This window comes from Electrona antarctica (assembly GCF_951216825.1).
Source record: "Electrona antarctica genome assembly, chromosome: 17".
NCBI classification, from domain to species: Eukaryota; Metazoa; Chordata; class Actinopteri; order Myctophiformes; family Myctophidae; genus Electrona; species Electrona antarctica.
The window spans coordinates 12,028,381-12,046,921 of NC_136798.1; the positions used below are offsets into that span (position 1 = coordinate 12,028,381).

General features: G+C 40.9%; 2 protein-coding genes across 3 annotated transcripts in view; one reads left to right on the plus strand and one right to left on the minus strand.

Moving 5' to 3' along the window:
- The window catches only part of LOC306940650 (adenylate kinase 9-like), a gene marked incomplete at its 3' end in the record, with an annotated part of 1,576 nt that extends 566 nt beyond the window's left edge, over positions 1 to 1,010 (minus strand). Inside the window, exons 1-4 of the mRNA XM_079525756.1 lie at positions 893 to 1,010; positions 599 to 662; positions 446 to 498; positions 255 to 351 (exon numbers count right to left, since the gene is read on the minus strand). Of these exons, the coding sequence (XP_079381882.1) occupies positions 255 to 351; positions 446 to 498; positions 599 to 662; positions 893 to 991 (313 nt within the window). The 5' untranslated portion in view covers positions 992 to 1,010. The remainder of the gene's footprint in view (positions 1 to 254; positions 352 to 445; positions 499 to 598; positions 663 to 892) is intronic.
- A 628-nt stretch (positions 1,011 to 1,638) lies between these two features.
- The window catches only part of fig4a (FIG4 phosphoinositide 5-phosphatase a), a 69,447-nt gene continuing 52,544 nt past the window's right edge, over positions 1,639 to 18,541 (plus strand). For both annotated transcript variants that reach the window (XM_079526111.1, XM_079526112.1), the window contains exons 1-8: positions 1,639 to 1,983; positions 5,516 to 5,614; positions 6,921 to 7,044; positions 10,726 to 10,882; positions 11,915 to 11,965; positions 15,050 to 15,219; positions 16,285 to 16,413; positions 17,527 to 17,627. In XM_079526111.1, coding sequence (XP_079382237.1) covers positions 1,921 to 1,983; positions 5,516 to 5,614; positions 6,921 to 7,044; positions 10,726 to 10,882; positions 11,915 to 11,965; positions 15,050 to 15,219; positions 16,285 to 16,413; positions 17,527 to 17,627 — 894 coding nt within the window. In that variant the 5' untranslated portion in view covers positions 1,639 to 1,920. The remainder of the gene's footprint in view (positions 1,984 to 5,515; positions 5,615 to 6,920; positions 7,045 to 10,725; positions 10,883 to 11,914; positions 11,966 to 15,049; positions 15,220 to 16,284; positions 16,414 to 17,526; positions 17,628 to 18,541) is intronic.

Consider the following 18,541-nt stretch of genomic DNA (forward strand, 5'->3'; position numbering starts at 1 on the left):
TTAGACTCTCGTAGATGTATATTATCGATTCTGACATTTTCGATCTGTCAAAATCGACAAAATACATCTACGAGAGTCTAAATCTTAGGCTAAGGTGCCATCACACACAGGCCATAGCAGCCTACTCCAGTTGCAAAGAAAACGCACAGTGCTAGCTTATTTCTGTCAGATGCAGCCAGGAGGACTTCCTTTTTTGGTATGTCTGGTTACAAGCGTATTGAACCAGATATTGTATCTTGTGTGAGATGATTTACCATAATGCTCAACATCTGGTGACTGGAGTCTTTTAGTAATCAGTTGGAGCACTGTCTCTTCTGGAATACTTCTCCCCTCGGCCAAAATATCCAAGAGCTGAAATGATGAGACCAGACAAAAGGAGGAGACTTTAACAGGCTATACAACAGGCAAGTAAAGTTGTTCAGGGCAGAAACCAGCCAATTCTCACCTCTATGCCTTGCTGTGTTTGTTCTTTGATGTGAGTGTTGAGCAATTCTGTATCTAAAATATTACAGAAAAGATTCAGAAACATAGTTCACATATTTACAACCGTATACCATGGACACTATGCTGAAACAGGTGTGATAACAAATGTACTTGCCATCAATCAAGATGCACCGCCAGGACTCTGCAATTTTTTTGGCCAAAGTGGATTTGCCAACACCCTGCCACAAAAGATTGTACAGGTTATACACATGACATGTGGCCACATTTTGTGTGTGTAAAGAAAGAAGAAGCACTTCAAGCACTGTGATGAGACCAAATGCCTTATATTATTTTCAATTGCCTATTTTATGTTTAGGGCATACATTTAGGTTACAGTTAGATCAAGGTTATGGTATTTTGGTTATAGTTAGTGTATAAGTGAGTGGTTGTTATGATGAATGTATTATACCGGCTTCCCAACAATGATGAAACAAGTGGGTTTGGCAAGAAGAATCTCTCTCTCAGCTTCATCTTCAATGAGGTTGTCGACATACCGGTATGTCTCCATAGATAGAGAGTCTCTTTTGCAGTTTCTACAAAAGTTAAATCAATAATTAAATAAAACAAATGGGATTGAACACGGGCTGTAGCCCTAGAATGGCTGTGATATTATAGCCTACATGTCAGTCATGTAAGGAAATGCATGTAATATCACACAGCCATATAGGGCTATAGGGCTGTAATTACTATAGGGCTATTTACTTGTACGTTAATAATAAGGCTAGAAGTGTGCCCACAAAATGGCTTTAAGGTTACTCACCTTTAGTTTGATTTACAATGACAGCAAATCAAATCATTGCGTTTTTAACGTTGAATGGTTAACCAAGATCTGAACCTCGTTGCCGACAGGTTACTGACAATTCACAAAGGTGGTAATGGTAACTATAGTAACCAGCAAACTAAAACCATGCAGGACAGCAGGAGCACTTTCTTGGGTAATGATGTAACGTGGCGTAAAACAGATAGGAGGCCAAACACATTAACTGTAGAAAATACGCATTTAAATACTGTAATGACACGACTAACTCAAAGTCACGAAGCATTTTGGGCAAGTATTCTCAAACTTGCAACAGTTTCTGTGCCCCCCCCCCCCCTCCAATTACTCCGAACCTTTTTGTCTGTGCGCGGTGCCCGTATCAGCTGACGAGAGGAGCTCACTGTCACCTGACTGAAAACAAATGGAGGGATGTTGCTTACATCTGAGCTATATTTCTATATTAGTGGAGCTTGTCGTGAAAAATAGCTATTTGCCACGTTTCTGATTATACGAAGCTTTAATTGTAGCAGCTGGTTTAGCCCTCTTGAAATGCATATTATCTGCTAGAGTTGGTGTTTAACGTTTAGTTAGCTAACATTAAGCTAACATTAATCTCTGTTGTTGCAACTCTTCTGTTTTACTGGATTTAGTACAAAATAATAATAATAAGAAATCAAACCATGCCTCAGTCAGCGGGTTTCATCAGCGGTGTACAGAGGATGGTTTTGTACGAAACCAGAGCAGTAAGTTTCATATTATTCAGATTTTATTTGATTGTTATGATAGCATTGGCCTCCACAACTAGACAGCATGGTAAGAAGAATCATTCTGTTCTGTTTTTGGTTTCTTCATGCACAAAGTTGTACGTTGCAAGTCCTAACTGTAAACACTATTGGGAATAGCAAATTATGTTTACATGATACAAGGCATGAATGGATATTCTTTAATGCTTTAAAACGCTCCTCCTATCTTTCCCGGCCTGTTCCATTAGAGAATATGCAATATGTAACCCTGAAAGATTACTGTCATAAGTACGAGCGTCATGTGAACCATGGCTATGTTATCATGTGATTTGAAGCAGTACAACATTGAGGAAGAATTGTGAAGAACTTAAATTCTGAATGGCTGACATTAAACACTAGATGGCAGTACAAGAGAGCTTGACGTTTTGCTGGAACACCACCAGAGACAGGGAAACAAAACAAATATTGGCTTTATCATTCCTCACTGTTTCATATAGGACCATTTTCATACCTTCATTGTTTCCAGTGATTCTGAACCTTTATCATGTCAAGTTCATGGTCATGGACTCCTGTTTTTGAGTGGTGCAAACCACTCCAACAACTGGCTTTGTTAGTACCCGTGTGTGTTTGTGCCTGTACGGGTGAGCATGGTTGCTATGGTTAGTATGTGACGTCACTGCACCACTCAGTTCACACGGGTGTGATTTTTTATAATCAGATTGTTTTGATCTCTTCACTCTATTAGAACATTTGTATCGCTTGACAGGAATTGGTCCGATCTGTCATTTCATCCAGAATTCCTTTACTGTACTGTATAGAGTGGACAGTTAAACTCTGATATATAAAAATAAAAACTGTACATTACATGTAATTCCAGTAAGACGCCTAAGGTTGAGAAGCGACCTTGCCCTGTGCACGCGTTCGCCTCGTTGGCGGCAGATTGCTGGGCGAGCGCTGGTGCTTTGGCATGGGGGGTCAGATCAACATGGAATGAATCTGTACTGGCCATATAAGGAGCATGTCTTGAGTGTACAGGGTGTGAAAAGGTCAGATTAACATATGGAATGTCAGAACAGGTCAACTCCATATTCTCTTGAGTGTACAGGGTTTCATGAGGGCCGGGCTTTAATTTTCGGGCCTGTTAATAACTCTAGACGGGCAGGCCCGTCTAGAGTTTGAATGGACAGGTATCAGTCAAAAGGGAGACATCGAAGAGGAAGGATGGATGGGGAAGGATCAACATATGGTTCTGACATATATCCATATATGGAGATCTAAGGGTTTGAGGTCAGATGTGGAGTTGCTGGCCAATATTGATAACATCAAGGATTTCCTATGGGCTTAATTGGGACAGCAGATCGAATTTACTATGACGTGGTGTCACGAGACCTGGGCACCATATATGGGGGCTTTCCCATGTATGGGGATTTTGAGTGATACACTGACGGGAATTTACTATTGCACGGTTCATAGGTCGCAATAACGTCTAGTTCTGGCAGTGTGGAATAGGACAAAATGGCACACAGTGTATCAATATCAAAACACAATGTTCCATCTGGACACTCCATGGTGGATAGAAAGTCTAGTGTGAGAAAAATGACTGGAAGAAAAAAACTATTTATCTTCCACGGCACACTACTATATATAGCCTAGCAAACAGAGTGAGACCATAATAACTGTGTATTGTGTATGGAAAATGACAAATCATCGACTAAACGTAGAAGCAGTTTATTGGAAATATCATCTACCATGATCCCTTTTTCGTAATTCAGATTCAAATTTATTGTCATTGACAAGAAGTGGGTAAAAGTTTGTACATCATCATTGCTCCAGTGTTGATTTTGACAGCAAATTTTGATTTGGTTTTAGTCATAGCCTTTTGAATAATTAAATTAAGTTTTAGTCATAATTTACTAGTCACCTAGTTTTAGTTGACTAAATATCATAGGATTTTGTCAACTGCCAAAAATGCATTTTGGCAGGCCTTGGCTTGATGGCATCGTAATGCCTGATTTTACACTGGGTTGCATGCTGGAAAGCGCACAACACCCGAGCGCAACTAAACAAAATGATCTCTTCTCCACTAGTCACTAGTATTTAGTTATAGGGGGGTACAGACTCCCCCGTGTTACCGGCTGATACCGACAATAGGCCCCTCCCGACTTACTACTTCTTTCCCCATCATTTTCAGTTTCAAGAAAGGGTTTAATAATTAAAATGGCCGTATCGGCACAAGGAGTTCTCCCTGAGTGTAACACGTGAACAGAAAGTCTCACACCACTATGGGGAATAAAATTAATTGCAAGAAGTGACATCCTTAAGATGTGCATGCATGGCACATGCTGTACTGAAGATCCTCAGTGTTAAAGATGTAATTTCCTGATAATTACTGTACTGTAAAAGGAAGGGTTACAGTTACCGTAATTAAAGTTTTAACTAAAATTATTGGAGTAAAGGTACAATACTTAGATCTGAGATGTAGTGGACTAGAAGTAAAATTATTTTAAATTGTTAATACTCAAGTAAAGTACAAATACCTCCAAATTGTTTTTGGAAAAGAATGAGGACCCCCTGGATGACGGAGGAGACTACAGAAACAAAAAAGTAATAAAATGAAAAACCACGGCCCCTTACGTATTAGAAGGACAATATCAGTCACCAGAAAAACAGACGGGTGTTTTTGATGAATCTATCATGGTTAAAATTGAGTTTGAAGTTACAATGAGTCTTGTACTTATAGTCACTTTCCACCACTGCTATTGAGACATCCTGTGTCTGGCTTGACACGACTGGTGGACAGTGGAAGGTGAAAATCTAATTTATCCGCTGAGCAGGCAGGCCAGGCAGGCTCTATTGGCTCAGTCATGTCAGTACTTGTGCAGGAGGCTTGGGTTCAAATTCATCACAGGACATGAAGATTACATAGTGCAGCTTTTATGTAATCCATTTGTAACTCAAAGTCAAAAGTCAAAGTTGTACGATTAGTCACACACGTTACAGCAGTGAGATTTGTTCTCCGCATTTGACCCATGTCTTGGAGCGGTGAGCCGCAGCGCGTGCAAATTAACCCAATATGGGTTCATTTGGTATAATTTGTGAAGTGTAGGAACTGGCTGAAAAGATCAAAGTAAATTTGCCTAGTCTACAGAGCTGTTCTTTCACTTCGTCTTACCTTGTATAATATTGTGTGTGTGTGTGTGTGTGTGTGTGTGTGTGTATATATATATATATATATATATATATATATATATATATATATATATATATTTTTTTTAAGCTAGATGTGACTGCAGCGAAGTGGCCAGATCCTCTAATAACTATTAAAAACTGACAGTGACCGGTGCCAATTATCAAAATAAATGATGTACTATTTGACCAAAAGACAGGAAATACTTTTAATAATTGTATACTTTAAAAAATGTTAAATAGGACATTCATCAACAGATTAATTAATTCAGATGAATAGAAGCTATTTGACAATTATGACAAAGAATTGTGATAGGCCTAACAGGGTTTTTAAACATTTTTGCAGAGGTATTTTCTGGTGGGGAGTAATCAGGCCCAGACCAAACACCGCGTTCTGAAGATTGACCGCACCGAACCCAAGGACCTAGCCATAATTGATGACAAGGTGAGTGGCCCACGCGCTGATGTCCCGCCACAGCACAGTGTAAAACCATGGTAATGTACACTCTTATGTAATACAGTAGGCAACGAACGCCTGGGGGAAAACTTTACAATCATTCACTCTGGCTGGCCCAATATAATGTACATGACAGCTTAGCTGATGATTGCTTCTCTCCGCCGCTCATTACACAATCTGTGAACCGGTACTTGATTTGTTGTTCTCATTGTGGGTGATTATGATTATAAAGTATCCATTACGGAATGTACGGTAATATCCATCAGCGTGTTCCTGTAAATATTAGACCCAGTGAGGACATGCAATTTTTTTCATTTGACTGGGAACAGTGTCTGGGAATGTGTTAAAGAGCCAGATGTGATTAGTCTTAACAGAAAAAGCAATGTCGTAGTTTTAATTTCTCCTGGTTCATGTGCAAAGAAAATTGTGTCTTAGAATTACTATACTGTACCTAATCCTGGGCCAAAGCTTATTCCAAAAAAGAGAGTATGTTTTGCACTCCGTCCGCGTGTGTGTGTGTGTGTGTGTGTGTGTCCGTCCGTCCGTTACCAGCTAATCTCCGGCACCGTTAACCTGGTCGATGCCAAACGTTGCACACACACTCCCTGGATGCCAACGATGAACCTCTGCCCCACATTTTCCAGAACGGCCTGTTATAGCGCCTCCACAAATCGTTACACAGTATCTCTATGGTCATGTGCTCAAGTCGGATCTGTCCGATATTTCATATTCCATCCTAATTGGCTATAATTGGCTTTCACAGTTTGCAAGATTGCCCCGTTTTGAACAAAAGCCTCAAATCATGAACGCAGCATGCAATTTACGTGAAATCTTTCACACATTTTCTTACTAGGCTGAGGAATATATCCCACCCTTTTCACATTGGCCTGTTATAGCGCCACCAACAGGTTGATTTTTGCAAAACACATTTTTGGAACAAAATGCCTCAAATCATCCAATTGCCATCAAAGGCGTATGAAGAAATGGCACCCTTTTCACATTGGCCTATTATAGCGCCACCAGGAGGCCACAACCTGACTAGTTCTGAAATGTTTGCGTTCCCCAAGTTCTGTCACCAGCAATAACTCTGTGGCTATTTAAATATGTGCACTACATCTTTTGTCTTCATTTTTTACCTGTTTTAATTTGTTTGTTTTTAGTATTTAAAGACTTTAGTTCTGTTTGGTTTGCTTGCATATTTTGTATGTTGGTCTGTGCGTGTTTCTTTGACTATCGACTTATCTGTCTGTCTCTGCCTGTTTTTTTTTGTTTTTTAATTGTGCCTGGTATCCAGCATGTATACAGCCAGCAGGAGGTCAGAGAATTGCTAGGACGCCTTGATCTGGGCAACCGCACCAAGATTGGCCAGAAGGGGTCCTCAGGCCTGTCCAGGGCTGTCTCGGCCTATGGCATTGTGGGTAAGAAAGATCCCTCCACCCTCTGTTCACCTCACTATTACCCAAGAGGAGAATTAGCAAGAGAGGCCAACTCTGCTTTACTGCGTGGGGTGGGCGGTGACATTATTACGAGACGGGAAGATTGTTGGAGTCTATTCATTTCCAATGGGAGAGTGAACGTGAACACAGCTTCTGAACCATTCCTTTCCTCCATGAACCATTTTGACCTGAGATCAGATTCTAAAAATGTCTTCTACATCCTGACAGTTTTCTGAAAAAGCTATGTTTCTATGTCAGTCGTTCTTCGATTTTTCAAAAATAGCAGACCTACAAGCTCATAGCGCGCCACTCGGTGGCGCGCTATGAGCTTGTAGATCTGCTATTTTTCAATAGCTAAAGCATAACATAATGCTAACACCGAAAGGGGGGCCCAAAATGAGTTAACGCCATGGTCACTGAACTAAATACTGGACCCAATCATCACAAGGCACACAATATTTACAAGATATTCATAGTAAAGTGGCTTCTTTTAGCGAGACAAATCAGGAGAAAATCTACTTTGTTAATGACATTTCTTTATCCCAGCAACAAACTCTCGCGATATTTGAGATGAGCCTCTTTCTGTCCATCTGCAATTTCACGGACAACACATAGGGGGCTCTGACCCTGCTCTGACCCCATATTTAAGATGAGAATATGTGAATATGTGAATATTATAACGTGAAATGAATGGACATATTTAAAACGATTAGAAACTATCCTTATGTGCCCAAATTAGAGCTGGCATACTTGGTCTGCATATTGAGACAGGCAGATATGTACTGTAGGCATGGTTGAGGAGGATAGATTATGTAGTCTGTGTGATCTAAAGGAAATTGAAAATTAAATGCCATTCTACAACTCTTATTAGGGAGAGAATTTTTAATAAGATAGATCCAAATCATGAATTGATATGGTTGGAGTACTTCGAGAAACTAAAACGACTATTTCAAAAGTACACCTTTTCATTTGCCCCATTCCTTGAAAAGGCCTGGTCAATGAGGAGGAGGGCCATTTACATGTAAAATGGCCTTGTTTATTTGTTTTCATTTTTGTTCAAATACTGTACAAATATGTATTCATGTATTAATAATGCATCTTCTTCTATCGGGTTTCATGGCGGTTGGCAAACCTAAATGGTGCATTACCGCCACCTACTAGACTGAGTGTGGAAACAGTGTTGTTGTCAGGGGGGGGGGGGGGGGGGGGGGGCTGGTGGACGTCGGGGAGAAGCCATCTTCATACATTCTTTGCTATTACTATGGAAGTAAAGATAACTTTACTGGGATAACTTAACTATTGAAAAATAGCAGTGCTATTTTAGAAAATGTGGGCGCAAATCTTTGAATATTCTTTCAGAACGAACAATTTTAACTCAAATCTTCTGGGAGGGTCCCTGGAACAACATATTTTGAGATGGGGGTCGGCGGCCAATTTCAGATAATTCTGGGGGTCTTTGACATGAAAATGGTTGAGAACCACTGACAGAAACATAGGTTTTTCAGAAAACGTTTAGGATTTAGAAGATTTTTTTCTTAGTCGACCTCAGGTCTAAGTAATGTCTTGTTTAAAGTAACCAAATTACTGGACAATATTAATAGAACTAAATGAATAGGATTGTATCTAATGCATGCATGTCCAATCTCTTCATCCATCTGCTGGACAGTAAAAATAATAATAAAGTATGCACACTGGTATCTCTGCTCCTCTTAAATATTTATTGCAGTTCTCAACGTTTCGATCATCTTACTTTGATCTTCATTAGGATTGATCTTCTCCTGATGAAATACTAACTGATTAATAACTGCAGAGATGGTATTCTACTTGCTTCCTGTGTGTGAGAACAAGTACGGCAAGCTGAGTGTCATGTAGTATTTAAGCTCAATTTCTTCTGAAGAATAGCGAATGTGCTGTTAGCGTTCTGCTTTTGACTGTCTGATCCACATAAATATTGTTGTGTAACATCTTATGATTAGGGTTTTCATAATCTTTTGTGCTATCATCAGTCGTGACGTCAGTCGAGCCGATCAGCAGCACCACAATAGTCATAACCTTTCTATCGTTATTCTTTTGGATCGCCACTTTCTGGCATTGTCAAAAGGGTCTCGTTGATCTCCCTGGCTGAGATGCCAGCCTCTGAGTTCAGGGTCACAGAGAGAGATGTAACAAAGGAAATGTCAAAAGGCGAAAGTGCATAATACAGATCTCTCCGTCTCTCTGTTGCTGAAAGGGGGTGCCTTTCAATTCTGCAGAGTCTAATACAGTGCTGTTTTTGCCTTTTGATGCAAAAGGAATAACATCCACAGTTGCCTTTTTTGAAGCAAAGGTATTGTGCTGGATGGATGCATGCTCTGTCTATCCATGTTTTTTCTCCAGTGGGGCAGAGCAATTGCATCCTTTGATCACGATAGTACTCCAGTGTCCTGAATTGCACGTAATTACTGTAAGAGAACAGTGAATGTCACATTTATGATAATAATAATGTACATGACGCGGTCTTTGCATCGCCAATGACTTACATACATTGATGGCAAACATAACTGTAAACAAATTATGGTTTGTGTTTTGACTTTCTTGCCTAACCCAGATGGGTGGACTTGAATTCAGTAGTACAGTTTGGATAATGCTAGTACAACTGTCATTTTGGAAAATGCCTGCTAAATGACCTGATGGTTTAAACGTCCTGGCACTCACTGACCTATAGTAGGCACTAGTCAAACCACATCCGTTCCATGTGCAGTCTTCATACAGGACACACATGTTGTGTGTGTCTGTGGTAGTAGTTGGATGAAAGATAGAATAAACACTGTGAATACACAGACACCATGTAGAGAGAGAGAGAGAGAGAGACGCTATTATGCATGGCCAGATGCTTCTGCTTTTACATGTCACCATAATGCACGACTGTCCACATACACTAGTGTGGCTTCAAGAAATTATCAATCTCCATTTAGAAGTTGGTCATTCTGGGCCATGGCTCAATGGTCCAGGCACCTTGGCTGGTAATCCAGTCTGGCAGTGTGCCGCGGGTTCGACTCCTGATCCCGGCCTTTACTGCATGTCTTCCCTCCCCATCTCTCTCCCCATTTCCTGTCAGCCTACTGTCTGTCCCTCCATAAAAATATAAAATAAAGGCGAAAGCCACAAAAAAAAAACATAATAAAAATAAAATAAAAAGAAGTTGGTCATTGTAACCTACCTGTTACTCCTTATTATATTATTCAGCCATTTTAGAATTTGACGGCAGCCAACATCTGCTAGCTATGTTGCATTGCTGCCACCTTCTAGACTAGAACTAGTCTGTTGCTGTTCTTTGCGTTCCTTTTTATCACCAGTTCCACCAGGTACTCACAGTCCAAATCCAGTGGCTCAAGCAGATTTTTACCTGCTATTCTACATAGTTTTTTTTTCTTTTTCTTTTTTTAGCTTGTAAGTTTTAGTTAACTATAATAGCCCTGCTCTGAATGTTATACTGTAGTTGTATTTTAATTCATATATTATGTACTTATGTGTAAAATCAGTAATTGGCCTACTCTTAAGTCTCAGGATAAAATTAACACAATTTAACTGTACTGTATGTTACTTTTGAAATTAATTGATTTATCGTATTAAGTTCATGTTTTTAAAAACTACAAAACTTTTCTTTTTTCTTTTACCTGTCAGGTTTCGTACGTTTCCTTGAGGGGTACTACATCGTGCTGATCACCAAACGGCGAAAGATGGCCGACATCGGTGGCCACTCCATCTACAAAATTGAAGACACCAGCATGATCTATATCCCAAATGACTCTGTTCGAGTAACACACCCTGACGAGGCGAGGTACACACTGTCTTCCAACACTGTACTAACCCTGTTACGTGATTGGCAAAGTTTCATTTCTAGATGATTGCCCCTTGACACACGCCATCCCATTTTCGAGGGGGTCCTATTTAGCGCATCTACCGTGTCTGTGGAAGGCGGTTGGCTATTATGCCCAAATATGGACATGCCTGCGTTTTTATGCTAAGGTTGATATCACCTTGTTGCGCAAATTGAATTATGTGCAAATATCGATATGCCCTACCTCAGCGGTTCCCAAACCTTTTTGGCCATGCACCCCCTGTTACCTCCCGACCTAGCTGACGCACCTCCGCACATGGAAATATAAATTGCATAAGCTATATAGACATATATTTCCTATTTATCCACATATATGCACATATATGAACCTGAATATGGCATATATATGCAGCATAGGCTATATTCTGCATATGTTAATACATTTAAAACAAAACCATAGCACCACCATTATAGCCTTTCATGTCGTGCACCCCCTAGAAGGCACTCGCGCACCACAAGGGGTGCACACACCATAGTTTGGGAACCACTGTCCTACCTCTTAGAACCTGTCTGACCTACAAACCCATTGACATACATCCAGTCAGTCTGTGGTTTTAGCATATAGCCCACTGATTAGGGTGTGTGTGTGTGTGTGTGTGTGTGTGTGTGTGTGTGTGTGTGTGTGTGTGTGTGTGTGTGTGTGTGTGTGTGTGTGTGTGTGTGTGTGTGTGTGTGTGTGTGTGTGTGTGTGTGTGTGTGTGTGTGTGTGTGTGTGTGTGTGTGTGTGTGTGTGTGTGTGTGTGTGTGTGTGTGTGTGTCATTTAGTGCAGTTATTTGTGGCCATTTCAACAATGTATAGTCCTGACGCCCAAAGTCCTTGTTTGGGTGAATAAATAAATGTCATTGTAACAATTTTAATATGCATACATACTATACACTATGCATGCACACCGCTGTATACCAATCCAATCTTTTGTTCTTTATTTGTTAGCTCGCACATTTTAAATGTGTGATTATTTGGTTCTCCCACAGATATGTACGGATCTTTCAGAATGTGGACCTGTCCAGCAACTTCTATTTCAGGTAAACCAGGCTAGACCCAAGGAAGCTATAGTAAAATGCCCCACCTTCTATGATCTTTAACAGAGAGAGGGGAACATATATAGTAGGCCCTCATTTATCAATCTAGCATAGAAACCAGACCAAAATCATCTCATGACTGGGTACATATTTGCAGTTTGGAAGCTTACGACATGTATTTGTATGTTCATGAGCATTTAAGTTAAGTGTTCGTAAATACAAGGGGAATAACAGATGAGTTATTTTTGTTCTGTTTAAGTCAAACACTTGTTGTCTGGAATTTTTTGACCAATGACAAAGCTTTTAGGAACATCTTTGAATGCATACTATGGCCCCTAGAGGTGTCACAGAAACTAAACTTCTTTTTGGGAGCATTTAACCCTGTCTGAATACAAAAAAAGAAATGTAATTAAAATTATCATCATTATGTCATTAAAACTCCAAATTGTGCACCAATCGTGACCTGTAGCCCTGTACAGTACCAGTAAATCAATCAAGTACATTTCAGCTAGTACTAGTACAGGTTAAGGTGACATTAGTGTATTATGTATTTCTCTTTGCAAGGCATTATAATTTGCGAAAGGAACATACGGTACCACAATAATTGACAATAGACTGATATTAAAGTTTGTGCTATTCAAACTTGACCTAGTTTGCCACACAGCAAAGTGAGAAAGGGCTATTGTATTGAAGGGGGGGGAGAAAGAGCTGGAGAGGCGGTGAGACCCTTGTTACTGAACAGACACTCAAAACCGTCTGCATTCACCTGATGTAGCAGAGTATGACTGCCGGTACTCCAAGCAACTTAATAGTGTGGTACGATGTGTACTTCCGTAGGATTTATTTGCTAAAATTGTTGTTTTTGCTGTTTTGGCTTTTATAGGGACCAAACTGTCAAAAAAATGATGGGGTTCCAATTTTCCAGACCCCCAACCCTTTTCTGGGGGGGGGGGTCATCTGTTTTAGGAAACACCCCTACCAAAAGTCAAAAGATTCTTCTGGCCACTTTAAAAGTTTAAGAAATCAACTCGAACAATAATGTTTCAAAACGTACAAAACAAATCAACTCAGAGTGTTTTAAATCATACAAAACAACTCTAATAATATGAAAATTGGACACGTACTGTTCTGCAAAACAAATCAATTTTAGCACACACGCCTCGCTATAAGAGAAATGTATTATAGCGAGTATTACTCTGCTTTTTTCCCCACTAATTATAATTGACAACTTGCACTTTGGGAAACCGACAGGGGATCCACTCCAGACACGCAATACAACTTATCCTTGTGCTTGTCGTTAAATGCCATTACACAAGTAAAATCCTCAGTGCTTATTTTACCCTTGAGCAAATGAACATGGAGAATTTTACTCGTGCACATGCAGTAGTGGAAAAAGTACTGTTTTACTTAAGTCAAATCAATACTATACACAGTAAACAGTCAAAATAAAAAAAGTTTAAAAGTACAAAGATATTGGCATAAAAATGTACTTAAAGTACTAAAAGTAAAAGTACTCATTATGCAGAATTTCCCATTTCAAAAGTTATGTCTAAAATGTATAAAGGTCTTTTGAAAATAGCAGATCTACAAGCTCACAATGCATCGCATTGTGAGCTTGTATATTGGGCTGAAGTGGTTAATGTACTGTATGTTTTGAAAAAATAATAAAGACCTACAAAGTAAATAGTAATTCAAGTTTTTATATAATTGTAGTGGAGTCAAAAGTACAATATTTGCCTCTGAGGCGTAGTGGAGTAGAAGTAAAATTGGTAAAGTAAAACGTCCTCAAAATTGTACTTAAGTACAATATAACACCCCGATCGCCCAGGGTTATTTAATCCATTAAATCATAGCGCCCGGCGATTTATAGTAGCGGAGCACTTTTACCGACGGACCGGATGTTATCCTGGATGTGGCTGTAGCAAGTAGATGTAGCCAAAACACTCGCGATCAGGAGGTATGATTTAAATCTACTGTGACTCGCGACAGGACCGCGGTGGGCCGTCTAATACATGATCTTTGCTTAGAATTAGACGTTATGATTTAGATCAAGAGTTATTAACGTTTTAAGATTTCTGGTCTCGTCGGCTAAACAGGGGGGGAACATTTTCGATGACGTCCCACTGTTGCGCAACATCGAGTGTTGCGCAACAGGCTGTGGAGCGATGCGATCGCTTTTGATATCAATAACCTCCGTCTTTTTGATCAATCTTCGTCCTGGGCGCTGGGTGTTACTAATCGAAAGGACGGTGAACTTCGTCCTGGGCGATCGGGGTGTTAAATGGACATAGTTACTTTACACCACTGTGTACCTGACATGTACGATGGTTCCCGCAGCTATAGCTATGACCTGAGCCACTCGCTGCAGTACTGTGTACCTGACATGTACGATGGTTCCCGCAGCTATAGCTATGACCTGAGCCACTCGCTGCAGTACTGTGTACCTGACATGTACGATGGTTCCCACAGCTATAGCTATGACCTGAGCCACTCGCTGCAGTACTAGTGTGTACCTGACATGTACGATGGTTCCCACAGCTATAGCTATGACCTGAGCCACTCGCTGCAGTACTAGTGTGTACCTGACATGTACGATGGTTCCTGCAGCTATAGCTACGACCTGAGCCACTCGCTGCAGTGCTGTGTACCTGACATGTACGATGGTTCCTGCAGCTATAGCTACGACCTGAGCCACTCGCTGCAGTGCTGTGTACCTGACATGTACGATGGTTCCTGCAGCTATAGCTATGACCTGAGCCACTCGCTGCAGTACTGTGTACCTGACATGTACGATGGTTCCCACAGCTATAGCTATGACCTGAGCCACTCGCTGCAGTACTGTATACCTGACATGTACGATGGTTCCTGCAGCTATAGCTATGACCTGAGCCACTGTGTACCTGACATGTACGATGGTTCCCACAGCTATAGCTATGACCTGAGCCACTGTGTACCTGACATGTACGATGGTTCCCACAGCTATAGCTATGACCTGAGCCACTGTGTACCTGACATGTACGATGGTTCCCACAGCTATAGCTATGACCTGAGCCACTGTGTACCTGACATGTACGATGGTTCCCGCAGCTATAGCTATGACCTGAGCCACTCGCTGCAGTACAACCTGACTCTGCTACAGAGACCGTGTGAGCCGCCGGAGACCCCGACGCTCGAGCAGGAGCAGGAGGAGGTCCATGACGCGCACAACAAGCACAACAGCTTTGACATCTTTGAGGATGAAGGCCTGCCCACACACGGTCAGCTGAACCTCTAACATCCCCTCAGCTATTGTTTGTTCCTCAATCCACCCCCCCCACCCCCCCAACACAGTGCTGTGTTCTAGCTGCGTAGAAGCCAGTCTAAACATTGTGGGTTAATTTACCTCTGAGGGCCCTATTTAAACGATCAGAGTTAAATTATCCCTTAGGATTTTAGTATATACTATATTAGTACAGTATAGTATTTACTGTAGGTATTATTGCACAACGCATTCATCGTTCACCTTCATCAGGTGTCGTACACACATGCACATCATCCCATGTGACATGATAATTGATGTGCTTCCATGTGCAGCTCATAAAAGTCCATCATTGTTTCAATCAAGTAGAAATTATACAAAGATGGGCAGGCAAGGATGTGCCCTACATATGCATGGAAACAGACTACACTAAAGGTCACACCAATGCAACTCCTTGCAACATGTGTGTGTGTCGTAAAAGGTGCATTTACTGTATATAGCACTTTACATAGATACCATGCATGGCACCAACCTGCACATTTTGGGCGGGAACCCCGTTTGGTGTTTTAAACATGTTATAATTTAGCTATTTTTGAAAAATCGTAAAAATATTTATTTCAGAAAACTGGAGGATTTAGAAGATTTCTTTTTTTGGGTTAAGCAATTAGGGGTTCAGAGTCTTGCTCAAGGACACTAACACTGATGTTCGTACAACGTACATACAATAATAATGGATTGCATACTATAATAATAATAAATACATAGCATACATTAGTCCCCTTGTATGTGCAATGTAGTGCGTGCGTACGTACGTACGTACGTACGTACGTACGTACGTACGTACGTGCAATGTAGTACGCACATACGTCCGCACGCACGCACACATGTACATGCATACATACATTAGTTCCCATTGTATGTACGTACACGTACATACATTCATACATAACAATTGGTATTGGTTATTATTGCATCACTGTCTGTGGCACCTCAACTAAGCTTCCCTTCCATTTGAAAGGTAAGCTAAGCATGTAATCCTGTTTGGATACACTGATCCTGAAGTGTTCCTTTTCTTCCCTCACAGTGGTCCATGGCCTCCAGAACGAGCCGTACTTTAAGTATGTGTGGAATGGGAAGCTCCTGGAAAGGGTCAAGGACACGGTGCATCGCGACTGGCTCATGTACATTATTCATGGCTTTTGCGGCCAGTCCAGTATCCTTTTGTCATTACAGAGTTGCAGTTCTCCATCTCCTGTTTTAGCATTAGTACTGTAGATGATCTTTAATAATCTTAATATCATTATTTTGATTAAAGGAAAATGTCAAAGTTATAAGTCCGGCAAAATCAAATGAAAGGCAAGTAATACACAATAGTTATGGTTGTTGATAGATACTCAATGTTTGATGTTATACATACAGAATACAGATGTGTGCAGTAAGCCTACATTCCACGTGCTTTAGTCTGGGAGCAGCTGCACAGAGAGTATGCCCCATGGTGCAGAGCTTAATCCTGGGGGGGAGCTAGTGGAGGAGTGCCCCCTGTAAAATGTCTGTGAATGTCTTGGAACAGAAATGAAATGTATTTTGCACAGTGAAGCCATGTTTAAGATGTATGCACACCCAAGTACATTTCCCATTCACTTGTCCGGGCACAAAAGTAACTTGTCCGGGCACAAAAGTCATTATTTTAGCGGTATGTTTCGACCTGTGTGGGTCTTCGTCAAGTAATATGTGATCAAACCTGATGAAGACAGTGTGCAAACTGCCTTCCTTCGTCATTGTATGTGTTTTTGTTCAGCACTTGTTTTGAGATGTGCGTGCCTCCCCCTTGGACATTTATGAGACTGCAAGAGGCACTGGTCGTATGATAGGGAGAGGGCTTGGGGGAAATTTTGAAAATGAGATACAAATAGATTTAGAGATTGGGGATAATGAATGATTTTTTTAAAATGGCTTTTATGCCTTTTATTTTAGATGGGACAGTAGGGAGAGAGATGGGGAATGACACGCAGCAAAGGCCGTCGGGATCGGTACTCGAACCCAGGCTACATTAACCCATTCTGGGCGGGAACCCCTTTTGGTGTTTTACCCCCTCAGGCCGGGAACCCATTTTGGGGTTCTGTACAGTATGTACAGTATTCAAAAATGTAACATTGTTGATGCTGCTATATAAATATTTGAAGTTTTTCAGAAAACTTAGGTCAGGATTTAGAGGCGTTTTTAGAATGGGCCTTAGGCCTAAATGGGTTAAAGCCTGTCAACATTAACACAGATATTATACAAAAATACATTGTGTTAGCATTACTCCTTTACTCGCAGAATAAAGAACTTCTCATCTATGGCCGACCGGTTCATGTGACCCTCATCGCCAGGCGCTCCAGCAGATTTGCCGGTACCCGCTTCCTCAAAAGAGGAGCCAACTGTGAGGTACATGGGTTACCACAACAACCGGGGAGAATATAATAACAGAGGCGGGGGTGAAACCATGATTGGATGAGTCAGTCTGATCACAGGGGTTTAATTTAACCTGCTACTGTGTCCTTGCGTATGTATGTATGTGTGTGCATGTGCATGTGTGTGGTTGCTCTTAGAAAAACAGATTTGACCCAGTTTGCACTTATATTCTGAGATTGGGTTTGATTTCAGTTTTCAACAAATGCTCCACACTGTATTTGCAAATAAACTAGACTAGTCTCAAGAAATGTACTGTAAGGCCTGACTCACACCTTCGCATCTAGCATACAACATTGTTGGATGCTAGATGCATGAGACTTGTTTACTGATGCAAGCTCGCAATGCATTTCCAATGGAAGTCACATGGTTTGACACAACATTTGTGTTGTACGGCTTTCGGCTGTGTTTCGACTGCCCCCCACCCCCTCATACAACACAAATGTTGTGTCAAACCATCATCAGCTATACATCAATCTGTTGTGAAGGTGTGAGTCAGGCCTAAGTATTTTGTGTGTGTTTCTTTTTTTTTTGCCAATTAGCCCTTCGCTAAGTCCCTCCCCAACCCGTTCTTGTCCAATATGCACGTTAGCAGCGAGGAGACAGGGCAAGCTGTCCTTCTCACCCATTGAGATGCATGTTAAATAACGGGATTTCCCCATATAAATAATCGATCATTTCAGTAGCAAGAGCATCAAAATGTCTTCTAAATCTAGTCAACCAGGCCTGCAGTAGGCTATGCACTGGACAAATGTGCATGACATTATTTAAATAAACTAGAAATACGAGGAAATGAGGGAGAAACAGTATCCAACATCAACTTTAACGACCGCCCGACAGGAGTTTTCATGTTGCACGGTAAGACTATTATTAGGCCATTAGAATTATTA